This window comes from Mytilus trossulus, chromosome 1 (genome assembly GCF_036588685.1).
Source record: "Mytilus trossulus isolate FHL-02 chromosome 1, PNRI_Mtr1.1.1.hap1, whole genome shotgun sequence".
NCBI classification, from domain to species: domain Eukaryota; kingdom Metazoa; phylum Mollusca; class Bivalvia; order Mytilida; family Mytilidae; genus Mytilus; species Mytilus trossulus.
Genome location: NC_086373.1, coordinates 107,036,121 through 107,059,082, shown reverse-complemented (window position 1 = coordinate 107,059,082; position 22,962 = coordinate 107,036,121). Strand labels below are relative to the sequence as shown.

General features: G+C 30.7%; 1 protein-coding gene across 6 annotated transcripts in view; it reads right to left on the bottom strand.

The window, feature by feature from the left end:
• Positions 1-21,102, bottom strand: part of LOC134696286 (tubulin polyglutamylase TTLL7-like) — a 42,552-nt gene extending 21,450 nt beyond the window's left edge. For 2 of the 6 annotated variants that reach the window (XM_063558032.1, XM_063557990.1), the window contains exons 1-8: positions 13,262-13,303; positions 12,896-12,971; positions 5,891-6,085; positions 5,218-5,275; positions 4,528-4,659; positions 3,433-3,591; positions 2,315-2,531; positions 1,333-1,656 (exon numbers count right to left, since the gene is read on the bottom strand). In XM_063558032.1, coding sequence (XP_063414102.1) covers positions 1,333-1,656; positions 2,315-2,531; positions 3,433-3,591; positions 4,528-4,659; positions 5,218-5,275; positions 5,891-6,085; positions 12,896-12,971; positions 13,262-13,288 — 1,188 coding nt within the window. In that variant the 5' untranslated portion in view covers positions 13,289-13,303. The other 4 variants (XM_063558007.1, XM_063557999.1, XM_063558015.1 and 1 more) reach the window with 4 other exon arrangements.
• Positions 21,103-22,962: the final 1,860 nt, after the last annotated feature.

Genomic DNA, 22,962 nt, shown 5'->3' with positions numbered 1-22,962 from the left:
CGCGTAGTGGAATTAACTATTTTTGGATTCTCATAAATTCTACCTATAACTTTTGGATGCTTACATTGCCTATGTAAATTTTAAAACTGTTTGTATGCACATTGAACAACAAATTTATGTGACGTATACAAATTTTTTGACGTCAGACACTCAAGTTAATCCATGTATTCGTAGATAGATGTTTTTGTGTTCTGTTAAATTGTCCCTTTTAAAATTGTTATGCGATGATGACTGATGTACCCATATTTTGACTATTTTATGAATTGTGACTGTTCATTTAACGCATCATGTAAATATAACGGAATTTGATGAGACTGTTATTAAAGAGAGAGGGTTAGCGCTATAGAACCAGGTTTAATCCACCATTTTCTACATTTGAAAATGCCTGTACCAAGTCAGGAATATGACAGTTCTTGTCTATTCGTTTTTGATGCGTTTTGTTATTTGATTTTGCCATGTGATTATGGACTTTCCGTATTGATTTTCCTCTGAGTTCAGTATTTTTGTGATTTTACTTTTTGCTGACATTAAAGGTTTTATCCAAGTGCACTATGGGAAAGTCTGGAGGAATTTTTAGAACCTGTTAAAATACAAATTAAACAGATTACCCTGTTTGTAAAATTAAAGCCATGATATTTAGGTATTCAGGAAATTATGTATTTTAAATGTTGTATAAATTTACAATATTTACCACTTTCACTTCTGAATGAGAAAATAACTCATCAACTTACCACTTATAATTCTATTTATTGGATGCATACAGATTTGAGATTTAAATGGAGGTTTCTTTTGAAGTACTGATGGGAAAAATATGACTTTAGGAAAACATTTAAACTAATTCACTTTGTAGATGTAACTAAATAGAATTTCAGATTGTTGTTCAATTTTCAAAGCCTAATTAAGGTTGAAAATATGTTTTTACATTTTAATATTTGCCACATCAATTACTATTATAACTTTGATGTAGAAAAGATAAGTTTATAATGAAAAGTTTTATGAAGCTGTGAATCTTATAAAAGCAAAAAAATGGGAATGTGTCCATGGGACACAGATGATGCTCTGCTTGCATAAAACATGATAAAGGGACATAACTCAAGATGATAAAAGTGATGTGACGCTACCCAAATTCATACTTGATCTGAGTTTTATGGTAATAACTGTTGTGTATAAGTTTCATAAAATTTTGCTGAGGCAAACTTAGGTAATTTTTCTTTTTGTAAAGGGGCATAACTTTAGTACAGTAAAAGTGATGCCACCAAAATTAAAACTTGACCTGTGTTATGTGGTGATAAGCTTAATTATAAAACTTAATGCCTGCAGACAAAAACTTACTTCTAACAGCCATGGTTTTAAATTCCTATCCAATAAAACATCAAATCCTAGCACCTCAAAACATACACTATCACTCCCTGATGGGGCACATGGCCGACACATTCTATAGGCATGTAATAAATGTGGCATCGATACCAGCAATGTTTTCACTATCATGTCTGAGATGTTTCTCCACATTAATGCCACATCTCTGTCCTTGTTACGTAGATATTCGTTAAGAAATGCAATAGACCGTTTACTTCCTGAATCCACTGATTCTCCTTTCTCGTAGTATTCATTATGTTTGTTCACAGAATAATTTGTAAGATGCATATACATATGGTTCTGAAAATAGAAGATGAATTCTTGTTTGAATTTCTAACCTGATGAACTACACAGGATATGCATATAGAGGGTTGAGATCTAAAAAAGAACACGCCCCAATTTTTTGCGTCCCAAGTCAGGAGCCTCTGGCCTTTGTTAGTCTGGTATGATTTTAAATTCTAGTTTCTTGTGTTTAATTTGGAGTTTAGTATGACGTCTATTATCACTGAAGTAGTATGCATATTTGTTTAGGGGCCAGCTGAAGAACACTGCCTCTGGGTGCGGGAGTTTCTCGCTACATTGAAGACCCGTTGGTGGCCTTGGGCTGTTGTCTGCTCTATGGTCAGGTTGTTGTTGCTTTGACACATTCCCAATTTCAATTCTCAATTTTATACTATGGCAAATAATCTTTTTATTACTACAAACACACATTTTCTTTATTTAAAATATTTCTTAGGATCATTATGTCAAATTAAGAACAAATTTTACTCAATACATGTATTACAATATTTGATGTCTATTTTGATTGAAGTTTGATAAAGAAAGATTTTTGGTATTTCTCTATACTGTTATGGTAAAGAAATGCACAATTGACTTGTACTGTGTAAAGTCTTGTTGACAAATGCCAGACTTTTGGCATTTCACTGTGTTATTCTGTTTACTAATTTTTCCTACTTACAATGTTAGATTCCGCTGGGTTTTGGTACTTTTCTGTACTCATTCTAACCAGTCCATCATTGAATAAGAACACACGTAATGGATCACACGATGTTATCAGAACATATATACGTAAATCAAATTTATAACCATCTAACAGGAAGGGTTTTTCTATATATTCTTGTACAATAAAATGTTCTGTTGCTGGAATCTTCTCAGCATTTTTAAATAGCTGAATTCTAAAATAAAGAAAAAACATTGAGAAAAAGTGATTGTTATATCATTTCAAATTTCAGTTTAATAAAACCAAAATACTTTAGCCCTCTTAAGAAATTAATATAACTTTCCATCTTTATTTGTGATACATTGACCTTAATTTATGTTTATATAATTCATTCATATTCATGTGTTTGAAAAATTTTCCAAAGATGTATTTCTCTGAATTTTGCATGTCCTCAGCCTTTTTTGTATTGTGTAACATGATAGATGCTACTTATAGAGTTTTCAGGGATAAAAACAAAATGTTTATTTAAAGTCATGGTAAAAGACAGCCCCATCTATGCCACACATGTGCCTATGTACACATTTTTTTAGTTCAGCAATGAAACTTGACATTAATATTCAGTACTATGCCATGGTTTTTCAAATTGTTGACTTTACAGATTTAAAAAACTCCAGTGAATGAAATGAGAATTTATGTATCATTCAAACAAATTGGTTTTTTTTCCTAACTTTTTTATTCAGCACTTGTCATAGATAGCAACTATTGTATAAATGGATGAAAACATTTCCTTTACCATATTGGCCCTGATATCATTCTGAGTCTCATATGAGCTCTTAGCTAGGCTGATTTAGGAATCTCAGGATGATGAAAATAGAACATAATCCAGGCCAGTAGCCAGGAATTTCCAGGGGGGGGGGGGGGGGGGGGGGGCGTTGGACTCACAAACTCGACTTTAAATGTCACAATTCGAACAGAACATTGACTTTAACCGTGCTTATTTGTTTTCAAGGGGGGGGGGGAATAGTCCGAACCCCCTTGGCTACAGGTATGTAATCTATAGTTATACAATAAGTTTAAACTGTTTCTATGCTAGCATATCTGTTTTGTTAGTCTCCTACATTAATAACTATACCTACCCATGCCCTTGTGCACCATTGGAAGGTTTGATGATAAATGTTTTAGACTTCTTTTTACTTTTCAGGTCTTTAGAATAATTAACCAATTGACTATAATCTGAAGGCAGGATCCAAGACTTTGGAATAAAGCCATATTCCTCAGGAAATTCTTTAGACACCCTGTAATATATCATAAAAATAATATAACATAATTTTATTTTTATAGAGTACATATATAGCAGTATAGGACAAGAGCATCTGAGAGTATTTGAGACAATGATGGCTTGTCAATGGGTTTATAAAATACAAACATTTGAATGACAATTTAGCCTTAAAAATTACTATGAGGTTAACTCTTCTTCCTCCAAAATATTTTATTCTTGTAAATCAAATGACATGACTGGTGCTAAATTAAATTCTGCCAATCTAAATATTCCTAGTGATTGGAAAAATAGATTGCATTTTACAAATAGATGAGGATTATAAAGTCTATTATCAGTTCCATGAAATTGCACAGGTCTTAAAGGTCTTCCAAATTACATTTTTGAATCAAATAACATTTTATTATATGACGTAAGTCTACTTATTTTTCTCAGCTTGCAAAATCCTTTTTTAAGTAAGAATTTGTGATTAAATGAGTTATTTATTTGTGTATAATGATGGCAGTATAATGCCTCCATTGATCTTCTGACTTTGTTTTAACCTTGTAAGTACTCAATAATCAATAGGTATCTATAAGACTTGAAGTATTTATTTCATCTCAATATACCTTACTACAAGCAAAACAGATAAAAGGATAAACTTTCACCAAATAAAATTATGATTTTATTATGTTTAGATAAACAAAAACAAATAAACTCAATGCATTTGAACATAATTTATAATCCACTTTATGGACTATACCGTGCTACAGATTCATCAGGCGTTGGTTCACTTTCGTTTGTAAATAATTTATTGAAGTAAAAAGGGCCTGTGATCTATTTTTATTTCACCAATTTACATAATTTGTTTGAAATTAAATTTTTGTTTAAGTTTTAAAAATTGTAACATGCTCTCTGCTTATTTTTACATTAAAGGCATGTTTTAAATCTTATACTTGTTTATATATTTGCTTACTTTAACATATTACGAGCTAAGCAATCTTTTCTGGTTATTTCACCCATTCCAGGAAAATGATTGATTCTTTGAAATGGTTTTAATTCATTGATTCTTTCAGCTGATACAAATGAGTCATTCCATATTAAGTATCTGAAAATAAAGAGTACAAAATAAACTCAAGTAAAATAGTTATATACAATATCAAAACCTCAACACAAATAAAGAGAACGAAATAAACCCCAGTAAAACAGTTATATACAATATCAAAACCTCAACACAAATAAAGAGAACAAAATAAACCCCAGTAAAACAGTTATATACAATATCAAAACCTCAACACAAATAAAGAGAACAAAATAAACCCCAGTAAAACAGTTATATACAATATCAAAACCTCAACACCAAATACAACTATCATTTGAAAATATTGTTGAATCATTTCATTTCATTGCGGAAAAAAAGTTCTCTCTTTTATTATAATCTTTAGTTTTGGTGAACTTCCATTGACAGGTTTTTGTCTTTAGTGTTTATATTAGTTTCTATGTCTAATTAAAGAATTAACAATTTCAATATGACCTACCCTATCTAAAGAATAAATGAAATTTAATCTGAAAGCATAAACCAATACAAACTGATGTTATTTGTTTTATCTTGTTATACATAGAGAGATAATCAGTTAATTTCGGAAATTCTACAATAAATGCATACCCGTTGGGATCATCATCTTTTGAAGGTGTAAAACCAAGTTTCTCTGCCATCTGACGAACTGAAATTAAATAAGTATACAATATAATACATGTACCATGAATTCATTTACATTTAAAATATCATTGAAAACTATGTAACTGTATAATATTCAATCATATAGTTCCAAGACTATGGGGTGTTTTTTATGTGTTAATAACCATACAAGACTTTTTATTTTTTCTAGGGAGAAAGGTAGCTAGTTAATTCAATTATTACCGTATGCAAGTTTTCAGCAATCAACAAAAATTGATACCCACAAAAATAAAAGATACACAGTAATGTGAATTCATTTATTTTCGTGGGTACAAATTTTCGTAAATTAAGGAAAACTAAAATGTTCGTGGATATTTGATTTCGTGGTTTTGCCTAGGTCTGCATACAAGTCTATAGAAAATTTGCTATTCGTTGAACATTTAATTTCGTGGTTCCCTTGTACCCACGAAATCCACGAAAATTGGTATCCAACGAATAATAATGAATCCACAGTATCTAAGTAACAATATAAATTTTGATGAAATTTACCTAGTATTTACTTTTTCTGTGACACATACATGTATTACAACATGATTTCTTTCACAACCCTAACTATTCCAATACTCTGTTTTATACTATCACAGAAAACTTCTCTACTTACTGACTTCATATCTGGTTCCACTTAAATTTACAATAATAGGGTTTTTCTTTTTCCGTTTTTTCTTTGGTGAACTGGCACTTTTTGGTCTGTCACTCTCAGTGAATTCAACATGTTTGTTGTCAACACGACGATTGGCTTGACCAGCAACAGTGTCCAACTTCCTGGCATAGCTGGTCAGACTAGATAATGACACATCTGCAAAAAAATGGTTATTGCTTTTTTAATGCATGTAAATTCATGGAAATGATCATGATGGGTTAAGGACAAATTATTGATTTTTCAATTTCGCTTCAAATGTCCAAATGGTAAATTTTAATATGAATTTTAAAAACTGCTTTCATTTTGATACTTTTCTTAGCGAGCATTGTCATAATGGAAGACACATTTATATTAAATGAAGATCCTACTTGAAATACCAAAATATTTGTACATCCAAATCAATAAACACTCATTTATCCCTCCAACAACCAACCTAATTAATACATGTAACTTGATACATGTAAAATCCAAATATTTCTTAGAATAACAAAAGCCTGTTTTTAATTCTGTTAATATTATGTAATGTTTTGATAAAGTATCTGTAAGATTAATTAATATAATGCCTCACATATTATTGAACCATGCAGTTGTGGTCTGGTAATGATGAATAACAAGAATTGACACCAAATCAAACAGTCAGTTGGGTTATAATCTATCATTTTAAAGTTTTTCATTGCATGCTATAGAAAAAAATCTCAAATGTGCCAATTTACTAAAATAAAAATCTCAAATTTATAAAAATCAAAAGGGAGCTTACTGGTTGTCATTTGTTTATGTGTTACGTATTTGTTTTTCATTCCTTTCTTTATCTAAATAAGGCTGTTAGTTTTCTTCTGAATTGCTTTACATTGTCTTATCGGGGCCTTTTATAGCTGACTATGCAGTATAGGCTTTGCTCATTGTTGAAGGCCGTACTGTGACCTATAGTTGTTAATGTCTGTGTTATTTTGGTCTCTTGTGGACAGCTGTCTCATTGGCAATCATACCACATCTTCTTTTTTATATTAAGCAATGGATGTAAGCAGTTCACCACAATTTCTTACAAGTTGGTGAAAGTTATTGTGTTATTGTCTGAAAACTGGAAAAATGCCCCTTTTTTTACTGAGTAGATCCCCATAACTCCGAAACACAAAATTTAAAATTTATAAAAAAAGAAAGGGAGCTCTTGTCAATAGATATAAACAATTCACCAAAGTTTTATGCTATTTGGTAAACTTAGCGTTTTTGAGTTATTGTTCAACATGATAACGACGGACTGACTGACAGACGGACAACAGTATGCCATATAATACGTCCCATAAACGGGCGTATAAAATATTTTAGCTGTATAGCTAGTCCTATAAAATTAGTGCATTTTAACTTCCATGATTAGATCTGAAATGCTAAGGTTTTGCTTGGAATATGTTTGGGTGGTATCAAACAATTATTCTACCAGTCAAGTACTCCCACTAGTTAACACAGTATTAGTAACATAAAAGTTAGCACATGATCATCAATGAATTAACAATCAAATGAATTAAAAAACAACAAGAACAGGATCAGACATCAAACATTTTAAAGCCTGGATCCCTGTATGAGCACATTATTTGTCCATTCAAACAAATGACAAAGGATAACCGTACACCACTGATAATACCTTCGTCAGGAGATAACTGGTTCCATACATCAAACACAGTGGTTCTGACTAAATTACAACATACTTCTAGTTATACAAGTCATTTGCATAAAACATGTTTTGTTTTAGTTTGTAATTGATGTGCTGAAGAGCATTTTTGCATAAATATAAATAAGATGTGATTTGAGTGCCAATAAGTCATCAGCTTCACAATCTTAAAAAGTTAACAATTATAGGTTTAGTATGGTGTTGAAGGCCTTCAACACAGAAGCCTTAGCACATTTCTCTTAGTAGTAAGTCAGTTTTATTTGAATCATAAACTAAAAACTTTTAACAGAATAAATAATCTAGTGTTTTACAAAAAATTATAAACTTAAGTTCAGAATATAATGATTGCATTTATTATTGCTAATATTTACAATGGAATTAATAATATCATTCTATAGGCAATTTTGTAAGTAGAATTGAAGGAAAGGAAAAATATTGGACAGAGTCCATGTGTTTATTTCTGTAGAAGATTTTAAAAGGAACTTCTTGCTCAAAGTTAGTCCAAAATTGCTGAAGGACACTAAAAGATCAGAAATCATAATTAGTAAAACATACTATTTGCCATGAAGAAAAAAAAAATATTTGAACACCAACCTGCAGACCACATCCATAAACCGTGGTCCTAAGTAACCTCTCCAAAATATTATCTTGTATTTTTATTGACACCTTTTTATTAGGTCCAAACAAATACAATTACAGCTTAATCAAGACATTTAAAGTTCAATACTGTATCAATAACTTGAAAAACATGTAAGTACTGGTTACAAAATCAATGGGAAATTTCTATTCACCTGAAAACCTTTTAAAAGATACATACTTTGTAGAATAATTTGAAAGAAAAATCTGTGTCAAAACACTTACTTAATACTCAGGGTTAGGTAGGTAGTTCAACTGTTTACTTTTCATAAGCTTTGACAGTGCCTAACTTCCTATTATCTTTCAACTGACAAAAAAGTACTCCAGCACGATTTAAAACTTTTTTTATTTAATAATTGATTTAAAAATTGATTTTTTTAAGTATCAATGACATACTGAGTACATTTGGTTTTTTTATCAAATAATTAAAAATTTGTACTACAATGTATTGCCCTATTATAGGCATTGCCTTAGGAACAAATGGTGTAGTATAATACTTCCAAATGAAAATTACCGGTAGGATAGAAGATTTTTCTTTGGATACTTAATCATCAACATGATTAGATACTGTAAATTCAGAATTTATTATGTTCATTTATTATTGCTAAATTTTGAACAAAAGTATACTAGATAAAATTATTGAATTTCCATGAAAATCTGCATACTGTCATATGTATTTTAAATATTAAAAAGCGAGTTCTTAATATTGTGACTCTTTTAGGAAGTACATGGCTGATATTGAGTGCATGTGGTTTCATCATCAGCAGACTTAAATACTGGCACTTTGTATTGTATTGTTTTGTATATTATCTTTACAGTTCTATTAAAGGAGACTGAACATTTTGTCAAAAATAACCAATCAATGATTTCTGTGAAAAGTGTGGGAAACTTATCAGGACAAATGTATTAAAACTTTTATAATGCAGACATAATAACTAATTCATTAGGATTGTTTTCAGTGCTTTTATATAGATTAAAGGAAAGATGCAGGAAGAAATCTATAGTTATCAGACAGTTCTCAAACTTGACCACTGATTCCCACTTCCCTAGCTACCCACCAAATCCAACTTATCTCGCTCTAAATCAGACATCACTTCCCCTTTACTCCCAGATGAAAATTGGTTGAATATTTTTTCTAAGAAATCCCTATTTTTAATCCCCTCTTCACTTTGTTCTGGCCCCCGGACTCTTGCTTTCAATCCCCTTATTCCCTTGATCCCTTACCCCTGTACACCTCCTCAAGGAAAGTATCACCATCTTTAATCCAAAATCATTTCAAGTTCTGAAGCAGGGCATGCAAATAGGTTTGGTAATACCATGTAATTTTGTTACTATAATTTGTATTCTAATAAATGAAGAACAAACTAAAATGGTGTGTCTAGTAAGTTATTCCTACTAAGGGTTACCAACTTACAAATATTGCCTATTCCTCAACAATATTGTCTCACAACAGGTCAGTCTCATTTACAAACTAAATCGTGAGCTTTTAAAAAATCAAAGTCATTGAAATCATTGGTGAAAAGATTGGAAAAGTTGGGTTGATAATTTCAACCCATATTTTAGTCAAGCCACGGAGGTATTGTCATGAAAAAATGGAATGATCATAACTTGTGGATTCGTTTATTTCAGTGTACATTTTGTACATTTTTTGTGGATTGAGGGAAAATTTTATCTTCATGGTTTTGTCAAAGTCTGCATATAAACCTAAAGAAAATTTAGGCTATAATTAACATTTGGATTATGACTTACCTATGCACACAAATACCAGAAAAAATGTATACCCCTAGAATAATAATGAATCCACAGTACCAAAAAGTTATATTCCTGATATTTTGAATAAATTAATTGTGTTTAACAACATTTTTAGAACCATTTGCTGAATTTTTGTAGACAAAAGTCAGAGTGCCAGAACAGAACCATAGACCTTCTGCAGGAAAACTGACAACCTCGACAATAATGATTGGACCAACGCACCTGCCTCATACAGGGTTAGACCACACAACCTAAATGTTGACAGGACACCTCTGATCAACGTCTACAATATACCATTTGTATTCTATTCACTGTATAAAACTACTTATTGTGTTGTAGGTATGAAATAGCTATGTTGAACTTCTTCTGTTTGTTTAGTATCTTTTGATTACTTTTTAGTTATTTTGAGATTATCTAAACAAAATAAACACAGGGTTTCTTTGAACGCAACAATTTCAAAATGGAATGTAAACATAAAAATTAACTCGTCCTTTTGATGTTTCCAAAGAAAGTTTATATTTGAATTGTTTTTAGTGTTGTTCAAGGAAGTGTGACTATTATTTCTCATCACAGCCTTAAATGAAAGTTTTCCAATAAATAATAAATTAATATTAGAGCTCTGCATACTATGCTGGCCTGAAACCTTAGATAAAAGTGTATGGCTTGTCGCAATTCGAAACTTATTTTTACAGATACTTTATCAGCACTAATGGACCTTCCTAGCATACTTAATGCTCTTATAGCTATATATATTTCAATAAATTACAAGGTTGTCCTTGACTCACTAGATTTGCAACTCAACAAATATCCCAAGGTCACTGAAGATCATAGTTGAATTATTGCTTGAATTTAATGAAGGTTAGATTTCAACATATGTATTGGCTGCAACCTTACCCGTAAAGCCTACATTATAATGACTTTGTAGGATGCACAGTTATCTTTGTATTTAATACAAGGATAATGGTTTATGATGATGAAGGGTCATCCTTTCACACGATTTTGGCCTTAGACTATACAGTCGATACAAAAAAGGATCGATCTGAAACTCTTTTCAATGCATGTGCCATGAAAAATAACTACAAGAAGTAGACACAGCTAGACTATAAAGTTACAGCACGGGTATGAAACAAGGGGTGTATAAACAAATACAGACACAGGAATTCTGATATGCCTATTACTTTTATTTAAAGAACATGAAAGGTACAAAGAAATAATTAATTTAAAGTTTTTTAATCGAAATTTTACTACAAACAATTAACATAGTGAATATGGGAGGTGTCTTCCCGATTGTCCCACTTTTTGAAATTACAGGTAAAAAGGTAATGAAATTTTGTGGGACAATCGGGAATATGTTTGTGGGACAATTGGGAAGTTTAAATGTGGGACAATTGGGAACTGTTTTTATAATGATTAATTTGTTTTTATAGCGTGTTGCAGTTAATCAAAGGTTACTAATCAATGTAACTTATAAAATATGAACAAATAATAATATTTACATATTTTATTTTGCTCTCAGTAGGTACAATTGAAGTATCATATAATATAATATGAAGTCTTTTAAAAAAAAAAAAATTTAGTCTAAGATGCATATTTTTTTTAATTATTTTTTATTGGCTTTGAACTAGCAGTCAGTACTGCGAGTACTCTCAGATCTATACTCAGTGTCTTTGTTGTGGTGATGTCCCAAGCCAGGAGCCTGTCAGTCAGTGGTTGTCGCCGGTTTGTTGCCGTGTAACATATTTGTTTTTCGTTCATTATTTTGTACATGAATTATGCCATTAGTTTTCTCGTTTTACATTAATCATTTTGGGGCCTTTTGTAGCTATGTGGTATGGGATTTGCTCATTGTTGAAGGCTGTATGGTGACCTATAGTTGTTAATTTCTGTGTCATTTGGTCTCTTTGGGAGAGTTGTCTTATTGACAATCATACCACATCTTCTTATTTCTTATGGAAGTCTGGCTCTTCTTTATAATTAGTGAAGAGTCCTGTTGACTGCAAAAACAATGGGAAAATTGAAAAAAACAACCTTTAATAGTGATTCTTGGAAAGGCTGATCTGGAAAAATTCTAGACAGCAGCAAATTTAGAGAAAGTTGATGGGGTACAAGAAATGAAGTTGAAATAATAAGATTTGTGTTCTAAAAAAAGAGAAAATTCCAAAATTGACAAATTGACAGAATGGTCAATTTGACACAAAAAGCAATAAAGTTTTATAAAACTTTCTTAAATTAACACCTACTTCTAGTTTGTTTAACGTTAGATCTATTCAGATTGGTCTACTCTATATTTATTGAAAGTATGAAAAAAAATAAATTTTAATTGTGAAACTGTGATTTTTTTTCATGATAATAGCCTAAAAATGGATAACATTTGATGAAAACTGAGAAAATTATCAGAATTGGGGCTGTAGCAAAAATAAGTGCACCACCATCTAATTTTCGTCACCAATTATTTTTCTAGAGTCATATATAAACCCAAAAATCAGGTTCAGAAAAAAAGTTTAATTCAAGACCTTAAAAGATCTATTTCATAAATCAGAAATATTATATTTTTTTAATCAAAAGTGTATCAATCTAATGATTTAAAAAACATTTTTTTTATACTTTTATAAAATTAATATTAAATGTGCAATAATTAATTCTTGTTTATCTAGCAAAACAAACAACAGTTACCTTGTTTATCTAAGAACATTCTACTACATAAAATAATGTGGGACAATCAGAACGCCAAAATGTTGACATTGTGTGTGTATCAGACAGTGAAGCCATTACATCATGTGTTACTCTGGATTATACAATGTAGTAACTCCATTTAAAAACAATATGTGAATCAATGTAAACTATGTTATAATCAATCAGGATGCATCTTTCTTCATCAGAACCAAATAAGACCTTAATACAACAGATAAACATACCTTGTCTGTCTGCCAAAGAACTTAGAGATCCACTTTGTTTAATACTTGGCATAGTTATATGTTCACTCTTCAGAACCTGAAAATACATAAATTTAAGATCTGAATATGTATATTAAACCTCCATTTACTATTGAAGTTCAAAATGTATAACTGTCTAATATTGTACATTGCCCTCTAGATGATTTTGAATGATTATTATTTGTTAGGTTGCTGTCAAAGCATTGAGCAACTACAAAATTGAAGACTTCTAAAAAATGTTATTTAGAATGATCACATGGTTTGTTATGGTACTCCAAAAGCTTTATCTTCTACTGTTGGTCAACCTACAAACATACAGTAATCAAACTATGACATTTAATCCATTACCATATGGTTGCAACCTTTAAGATACATGTATAATGTTCATAATACTTTTGGAACTATCCACAACTTTGTAGCAGTTATATGAGTTAGATCCATACAGCAGTCCAAACTTTGGCCTAAAGAATCTTTCCAAGTGTATGTTTTAATATTAACATTAATTAATCAGTCTTGACAGCCTATCCATTTTATGATACTCTTGTTCCAAAGATTGACTTCAACCAGGAGATTGAGATGTTGAGTAATCAATAATATAGACAGTTTTATAATTCAATTTTGTTATGAAGTGTAAAAAATTGAAAATGGCTTAGATTTTAAGTCTGTAGACAAAACAAAAATGACAATTGTCGATTTTGTGAACCATTTCTCCAAATAACATTAGAGTCAATTTGCATGAAATATGAGTTCACTTAGTAGGTATTGGAAAGCTGCCACCCCAATGGATTAGTATAATACAAGTTTTATACTGTTACATAATCACTCTTTATAAGTAATCCTATATTTATCTTCAAATGTCAATGTGACAGTGAGACACATTAATTTTACACTTTTAATGCACATTTCCTTCACATCCTTAACAATAACTTAACAATCACAACTGAACCATGAGACTAAAAAACAGTATTCTATGGATCTTCATTCTAAACAGGATGTTAATTTGTTGTAGAAGATATATAGGGATATCAATTTATATGTTACACATAAACCCCCTAAATCTGGAAAGTGACAAATTACCAGCTTCATAGACTACATGATGATCAAAACAATTCTCAGCTATTGCTTATTACAGGAGATGACTTAAATGTATATTCAGAATGAGAAAATCACGATTTGAATTTGTTAGATATTATTTGGCTCCTTGACATGTTACGTACCGGTAGTATGAATATACCGGGAACCACAATCATTGATCTTATTTTATTGTATTGACTTTTAACAGTCATTTCCCGTTAACTTTAGGATCAAATTCGTTAAAATTTGTCGAAAAATCCTACTGTAGTTGTGATTTGTGGAAGGTCTCAAATTAATAATTGTGTCTTCATGTACACTACTTTGTCTCAGAGCTGCTAGAACAATACTTTCTCAGATTTTAACATTTTGTACAATTCAAACGGTCACTTGTATTATAAGTTGGTTTCAAACAAGTAAACTTATCTATAATTCAAATTCTTATGTCTTATTTCTATAAATATCTTAAAAAAATTGGCAGTACATGTATTGCATATTACCCGTTATTGCCCAGTATTATCCAGTAAAACAGGTGTTTTCCCACTGGGCTGGGCAATACTCACATAACAAGGGTTTTTGTCAACACTGCAAATTATTAACACTATAGTTATTTTTGGAAAAAAATTGAACATGTTTCCTCATTCCTCAAAATCAGTCATTTTTCTTATAGCCTATCAAAGAAAGTGTACATTTTATCTTAATACACCAAAAAATTACTGTGAATGTCATTTGGCAAGAATTTTTACTGCTGTTTGTGACAAATGATTTGTCATGAAAGTACCCCTATTATGACACTCTTTTGAAAAAAAGCCGCCTTATATTGAGTCACAATACCTTCAAACGTTAACCAAGATTTTCAGATATTTGCTCAAGGTCAACTTGAAAAAAAAAATTCTATCTGTAACTTAATAAAATGATTGTGTCTCATGTCATAGTGACCAAAATGTTAATGTCGGTGACAGTATTAGTGGTGAACAATATACAAATTAAGTTTTTACTAAAAGCTGACTATGCAGTATGTTCTTTGCTTTTTGGTCTCTTGTGGAGAGTTGTCTCATTGGCAATCATACCACATCTTCTTTTTTATATTAACCATTGAAATCACTTCAATATAAAATGTTGGTTAGAGACTCAAGTTTGTTCAATAGCATTGTACTTCACAAGAAGATCTTGCAAATGAAATTTCTTCCCTAATTTCACAGACTTTGAAGATTAATAACTAAAAACCAAAATAAATGTAAAGAAATCAGGAAATTCACAAATATTTGTAGAAGAACCTTTGAGAGTAAAAATTTATGTTTAAATTTGTGTTTAAAACATTATCTGTCAATTAAAATTAAACTTATGAGTAAAAACACTCATTCAGTTCATGATCATTTCAATATAACTTTGGATCAATTTTTATCGTAAGATTATTTTGTGAAAAGAGCTGCAAGGTCATATTTTCTGATCGTTCAAACAAAAAATAAATAACACAAAATTTCAACTTGTTTACTTATTATAAAGGTACATTACAATTTATAAGATCACTTTTGACCAACTTTGGAATTTTTAAACCAAAAAATATCTTTGACCTGAATCTACCTCCAGAATTTAATTCATGAAGTAACATATAGTTAAACAGCTCATTTACAAATAAATTTGATGCATTTTAAAAGTATAATTTATATATTAATCAATTAATTATACTATTAATTCTTACCTCTTGATAATGAAAATGAGTTATTCAGTATAAATTCACATTTTTGTGTTCCAAGACTTACAGCCATAAAAAAAATTATATTGAATGTTATCACAACACACGAACTTATAAAGGAGTTTAAATATTTAGATATAATGTCTTACAATATTGGCAGCGTAACAATAAATGTTTTTACAGGTCATTAATCCAGGTTGTAGTATTTCGATATTAAACATTTAACACTGATTGACAAGAAGTTAATGTTAATTTACACTAAAAGCTGCATAAATGATCAGAGAACTGCTGTTATTCCAGAGAAAAGTTATCTCCTTACTCAAGACCTTAAATTTTTAACATTGATCGACAAGAAGTTAAAAGTTCATTTACACTAAAAGCTGCATAAACGATGGGAGAAATGTGGTTAACAAAGAGTTATCTCCTCTCAGAAGACCTGTCAGTGGCTGTTCAGCAGCATATTTTGTGCTACTAATTTTTATACCAAACCAATATTAAACCAAATTCTTCTTTTAGATAAGAAAAAATTGGATTTCTGAAACATAATTTAAAACAATAAATACATTTGTAATACCCTATTATAACTATTATGGTAATGTTGTTTATAAACCTTTTAAAGGAGTAGGTGACTGGTAAAAGCTGATTTTGGCCTCAAAATTCAGGTTCATCTGATGAAAGATTTTGGACACTTTTTAAACACTTTAGTTTCTACTTCAGTAGATTCAATTAGTTTATGTGGAAGATTTAAACTGATATAGTCATAAAACATGCTCAAATCCAAGCTTAAATATGAAAAATCTATCAAATATGCCATAATATGTCACTTTTCAGATGGCTTTAGTCATAAATGAAAGTGGCTGCATCCGTGTTCATTCTCAACCTTTATATATGTTATGTCTTATCATCAAATATAACTTACATTTAAATATTAAGAATGAACCCAGTGCAGCCTTTTCAATTTCAGACAAAAACCATTTAAAATTAACCAAAATGCCAAAATTTCGAAGATTTCAGAAATTTAGCATGACTTATTGATGCTTGTACCCAATACATGCGCAATGGGTAGTAAAAAAACAGCTGATATATATGTTATACTTTCCAATTAATAGATAAAAGTTTACATTTTAACAATTTTGAAAACCTGCTATATTTTGGGGCCATTTAAAAAGGGGTCTTACTGGGCCTACTCCTTCCAGCAAATTCTATTGAAAACTATTAGTTCATAACATAATATTATATAATTAATTTCATTATTAATACTTTGTTGAAGTTTAATAGTTAAAATCAAAATCATTTGCATGCTTATAATTCAATGGGCTTCAATTTCATAAACATGTAATTAAATATACATGTCAAAAAGTTGTCATTAAACAGGTGCTATTTTTGTTTTTTTCGAAAGTAGTGATAAAGCCAGGAAAATTAAAAACTATCAAGCCAGCCACATAAGAGTTTTGAGTTCATGGAGGCAATCTTTACCCCAAAAATCAGTACAGGAAAAGTATACTTAATTTATAAAAACAATTTAACAAATTACTATAACTCCATTATAAACCAAACAATAATCATTTTAACAATGTGGTGTTAAAGAATACTGGCAGTTATTGAAAGCAAGATCAATATAAAAGTAAGGAGATGTTGAATTGATGAAGATTAAGATGAAGAATTGTACCAATTAAATGTTTGATGTTACTTCTTTACGTTGCTTTTAATAGACCGAGTACCAGGATGTCGTAGGTAACCTGTTAAAAAATAATATAAACCAGAGTCAAAAGTAGATAATATGAAAAAGGTCTATTAAAAACAACCATATGTCCATCAACAATGAGCAAAACCCATGCTGTATTATTAGAAGCCTCAACATGAAATGTATGAAATGATTCAATTTGAGAAAACTTACCGCCTAATTTTAAACAGGAATAATGATTGTGGTCAAATCTGGTTAAATTTGGCCCAGTAGTTTCAGAGAAGATTTTGTAATAGTGAACAGACACCAAATGATGAGAAAAGCTCACTTAGCCCATTGGACAAGGTTAGCTAAATATCAGTTGAAAAGGCTTAACTTAACAGATGAATACAAAGAAAAACATCAAATGAAAACACAGACAAGACATGGCAGGGTATATCCATCACTTAATACAGATCAGAGAGTACTCAGAGTTACTGAGAGCTAGTTCAAAGCCAATAAAAACTGTTAAAATTTAAAAAAATCATGTATCTATTTTAAGACTAAAATATCAAGGCTGTTGGTTTTCTCATTTGAATTGTTTTACATTTTGTCATTGTGGAGTCTTTTATAGCTTGCTATGCCATATGAGATTTGCTCATTGTTGAAGGCTGAACTGTGACCTATAGTTGCTAGCAACTCTGATTTGATATTTATTTGAAATACGATTTCAAGTCAGTTAGATTGGAAAGCAGACATGCAATTTATAGAACCACATGAAATCAATTTCAGGGCATACATACTTGAGGCAAAGGAAAACTGGTAACTTTTTCAATGATAGTGATTTTTTGGCACAATATTGTGATTAATGGTTGGAAAACATACAATGAGCTGGGTTCTCTTTTTTTTACTCTTTGTACAAGTATAGTTAGAACCTCACTATTTTTGTTTTAATCAATTGTGAACTTTTTACAGACTAATGATTTCAAAATTGCAAGAAAATTGGATGCAGTTGTACTGACATGAAAGTTGTCTACGCTTTATCAACTTCATTTCAGTAACAGTGACTATACATTCAAAAAAATGGTTTTTTTTTTAAATCATCACTCTTTAATGCCAATGTGTCACATGCATGATCCTTTTTTCTTGGTTGGATGAATAAGGTTTTGTGGTAATGATGCCTTTGAAAAAAGCACAAATAGGAGAAAAATAAATAGATATAACAAGATGTGGACTATAAGTGGCAATGAGACAACTTGCCATCCAAGTCACAATTTGTAAAAGTAAACCATTATAGGTCAAAGTTAAATGGAGCCTAGGAAGTACATGTAGTTCACTGTAATCTTTGAGGTCCATGTTTGAACACACCCATATCATGTCTTCAAATAAAATATACATAAAATGTATACCACATGTTGATATGAATAGCTTCATAAGAATCCTTTATGGATGGGATGGAGTTTCATTGGGGAGTCTGATCCCGGATCCCGCTAATTGTTTTCAAAATTGCATGTGATTTCCAGTGCCCCCGACTTAGTTTCCCTTTTTCACATTAAAATTATTTGACTTTCACTTGCCAACCTTAAATATATTGGTGAATACAGGGTTACACTTAGACCCCAATACAATTTGAATATAATTGAAGGTAAAAAACATGTTTAATTAGAATGCCCAGAATATGCAGATTTGCGAACGATATTTTTTAACAGTGTATGTAATATAGATTTTTTTTTAGTAATTTAAGTAATGAAGAAAAGTTTTTATTTATGTTTCATGATGATAGAGTTTGTTATTTTACAGCCAAAATCTTCCATGAAGTACTTTTTAAGAGAAAGTGTATTTTATACTCGTAATAAGTGTTTATAATGTTGTTTGTTTTCTTTTGACAAATTACAAATTGTATAAGTGTTTTTAATAGTATGGTGTTTTATGCTAAGATATATTGATATGGGCCCTGTACTTTTGGAAATAAAAATATTCTATTCTATTCTATTCTATTCTATAGACCACTTTCGAGTTCATCCGTCACCGGAAAAAACTCGTCAATTATACGCACCTTTATGACGTCATTTACCAGATAGAGGGGGTCGCCTGTATTCCTGCACTATTTACGTTCATCAAGCGTCTTAGTGATCGTCATTGTGTAGGATAAACTAGAAATTATGGTTGTTCTCTAGGTACTTAATGACAATTCCCTAATGACAGCAGTGCTGGTTGTCAATTTTGAGAATTCAATTTGCCGAATAATTCGTACAATATGGAAATATAGTTTTCCAACCACTCGCTCAACATTGGAATGGAAATGACGACGCCCCTAAATGCACAAATGACGGTGATAAAGGCGCGTATAATTGACGAGTTTTTTCCAGTGACGGATGAACTCGAAAGTGGTCTATTCTATTGATATATGTATAAATAGATGTAATATAAATGTATTTTAATCTGTGTTTTTAGTCTCTCATAACTCTTTTTAGAGTGGCTCTTTTATAAATTGTTAATATTATATTGTCATGATTGTGTTGTATATCAAATGTTTTAAAGAGGTGAGACTTTAATAAATTATTTGTTTGTTTGTTTGTTTACTCTGTACCACTTGAACATTTAATGTCATACAATAATCACTTTTCCATTGTGGTGTCGGAGATTTTGTATTATGACCTCAAAATTTAAGGAAACCTGTGTAATGTCCAGTAATGGCAAACAAATATCGATAAGGTGTATGACACCTATTATGCGGCATCACAGTATATATTTCAAACATTTGAGGTCTATATAATTGGTTAATTTTGTAGCGAATCGTTCGATTTGTAAAACTCATACAAATACTCATACAATTAATTCCAAGGTAACAATAGATCCAACAAGCTTTTTTTGGAGTGGAGATTTAGATGGGATAATTTATAGGTGACTAGTTTAAAGGGTCCTGATCCCGAAATCCCGGGCTTAAAAACAAGAAATCCCGGATTTAAAAACACGAAATCCTGAGGGCCCGAAATTCGAATAAAGAATTCCCAGATCCCGAAAGGGTCACTCCCGAAATCCCAAGCTTAAAAACACCCGATCCCAAAGTCCCTATAAAGATCCTATCCCCCCTCAGTTTAGATGCAACTCGATCACCGTGTATAAAAGCCTTAATAGGATTCTACACGTACCACTACAGATACAGATACAGATCAAGACTCATTCAACATAAACCACATCCCCCTTTTCATTATATCCTTAACAAAATATTACATTAAACCCTATAGATCGTTGTTGAAAATATAAGCAGACTAATTCTAAGTATCTAGTCGATAAACAGTAAACTACAAAACGTGGAGACTGCAAAAATTCTGCAGTTTGAAGTGAGAGTGTTCCCACTTCTATTCACTGAATTTATTACTGAATGAATTGTTGTTAACTGTAAATATATAGGTATTGGGTCAAAGTCATTATCTAAATTACACGTTAAAATTCTTACCAATGATTACATATTGAAATATCGTGTCTAGGACTTTTGGGAATTCACTGTTGTAAACATCGCCATTTTTATCACGTGATCAAAACGTTGGACGCTTCTGCTTAGCAACTTATAAAACACTCGGCGTTAATTAATTTTACTGCATGTGACTGATATAATGTATAGCAGTTCTTTAATCATCAATTTTACTTAATATGTATATCTTCTGTAAGGTTGGGATATAAAATAAATATTCTCAAAACACTCTGAAAATCAAATTAAATTAATTGGAAACGGGCACTTGTTCATTACTAATCGGTATCTGGATGATTCTTTTAAACACCAATTCGTACCAACCAGTTCGTCCCAAGGTGATTGTTCAAGTCGTTCCAACTTTGACGGGAACAGCGTTCAACTGTATTATAATGTATTTCAGATTAATATACATATTATAAGATGTTATAGTTATCTCATACAATATTATAGAATAGAATAGAATAGAATATTTTTATTTACCAAATTAGGGCCCCAGGAGGGAATGGCATACAGACAATATTATTATAAACAATAACATATGCAATACACACACAATAAAAGATATGTAACAAGTGTTATAAAAATAATAAAATAAAATAATATACCACAGAAAATACACTCAACAAAATAGTAGCAATGTATTATTATTCAATGAATACTATGTTGAAATTGACTCAAGTGCACCGGTAAGTGTATCTTCACTTTGAAAAGACAAACATGAGGCATTAGTAGTTTGTGCGGAGAAATGTCAATATAAAAAATACAAAAAGAACCCTATAAAAAACAAAGCACTAAAATATCATGTACGAAAAATAGTGACCAAAAATGGAAATCACATCGAAAAGTCACAATTGAATTAAAAAGCACAGAAAAGAGACAGGAAATCAAGTGACAAAAATTTAAAAAGAAAAAAAATAGTTTAAATATTTCATATACATTATACGCCATGTATATTTCTTTGAAGATGTGCTAATTCTTATACAACTGAACACCAATTAACATTGGCCTACCACTAATGGTTCCCCTTGAACTGACCTAATCACAATTAAACTAATACGTGTTAACTTAGCAAAATGTTCAAAGTCTATAAACCATGACCGAGGTGGCGGAGTCAAAAAATCTCCATTAAAATAAGATATGCCAATGCTTATACAACTGCATACCAAATATCATTGACCTACCACTAGTGGTTCCCCATAACTGCTTGGTTTGTTTGTTGTTGGTTTGGGGGGTGTTTTTTTTTGGGTGGGAGGGGTCAGATCATCGTTTCTATATTTCGATGTGTTTTAAGTTTTTTTACTTTTTTCACTTTACTGCCAATTGATCTATATCATATTCGACCTAAACATGCATCAAATATTTGCCACTGGACGCTAACCACTGAACCATGCCACAATCAAACAATATTTTCTTTATATTTCATCAACTCTATATTATTTTATCTATATTTTTAGGCCTCGCTTCCAGACTTTTTTGCACATTATTCTAATATCTGCAAAACACCTTCATATCTTCATAAATGGTGACGTTTTGTATAGCCTCATACAGTGTACATGGTAATTAAAACAAGAACAATAAAAACAAATATAACTGAATGCTTCGGCTTTTAGAGAAATGTATAAGTCCTAGATTCTGTTACAAAGTAAATTTTAAAGAAAATGAAATAGCATTTTATTAATGATTATTTAATAGGAAATGTCAATTAATTTTTCCTGGACAAGGGGAAAGCATAAGGGGAAAGGGGAGGGGGGCTAAAACAAATTGTTGATTTCCCTTGAAATAAGAGGGTAATGAAATATGACATCCCGTTTAAAAAACATATCTTCTAAGTTATAAAAAAATAAATAGTTTAATTTGTTGCTGAATAAATTCACAAAAAGAAAGTTTTGGGAAAAACGTACATTCACAGGAAATGTTTGTACCTTCAAATACACAGCTCAGAAGTTTCACCTGGTAATCGATCTTCATCGGTATTGTATTATAAACTAATACAAATTTGTACTATTCCAATCAACATGTAAATGTATTTTACATAAAAGCTTTTGCATAGAGACATTACATACACGTGTCAATATTTACACACCCACCGATAAGTTGTTATAAATCACACATGGGGACGCTGGTATTAATTAACGGCCAGTTTA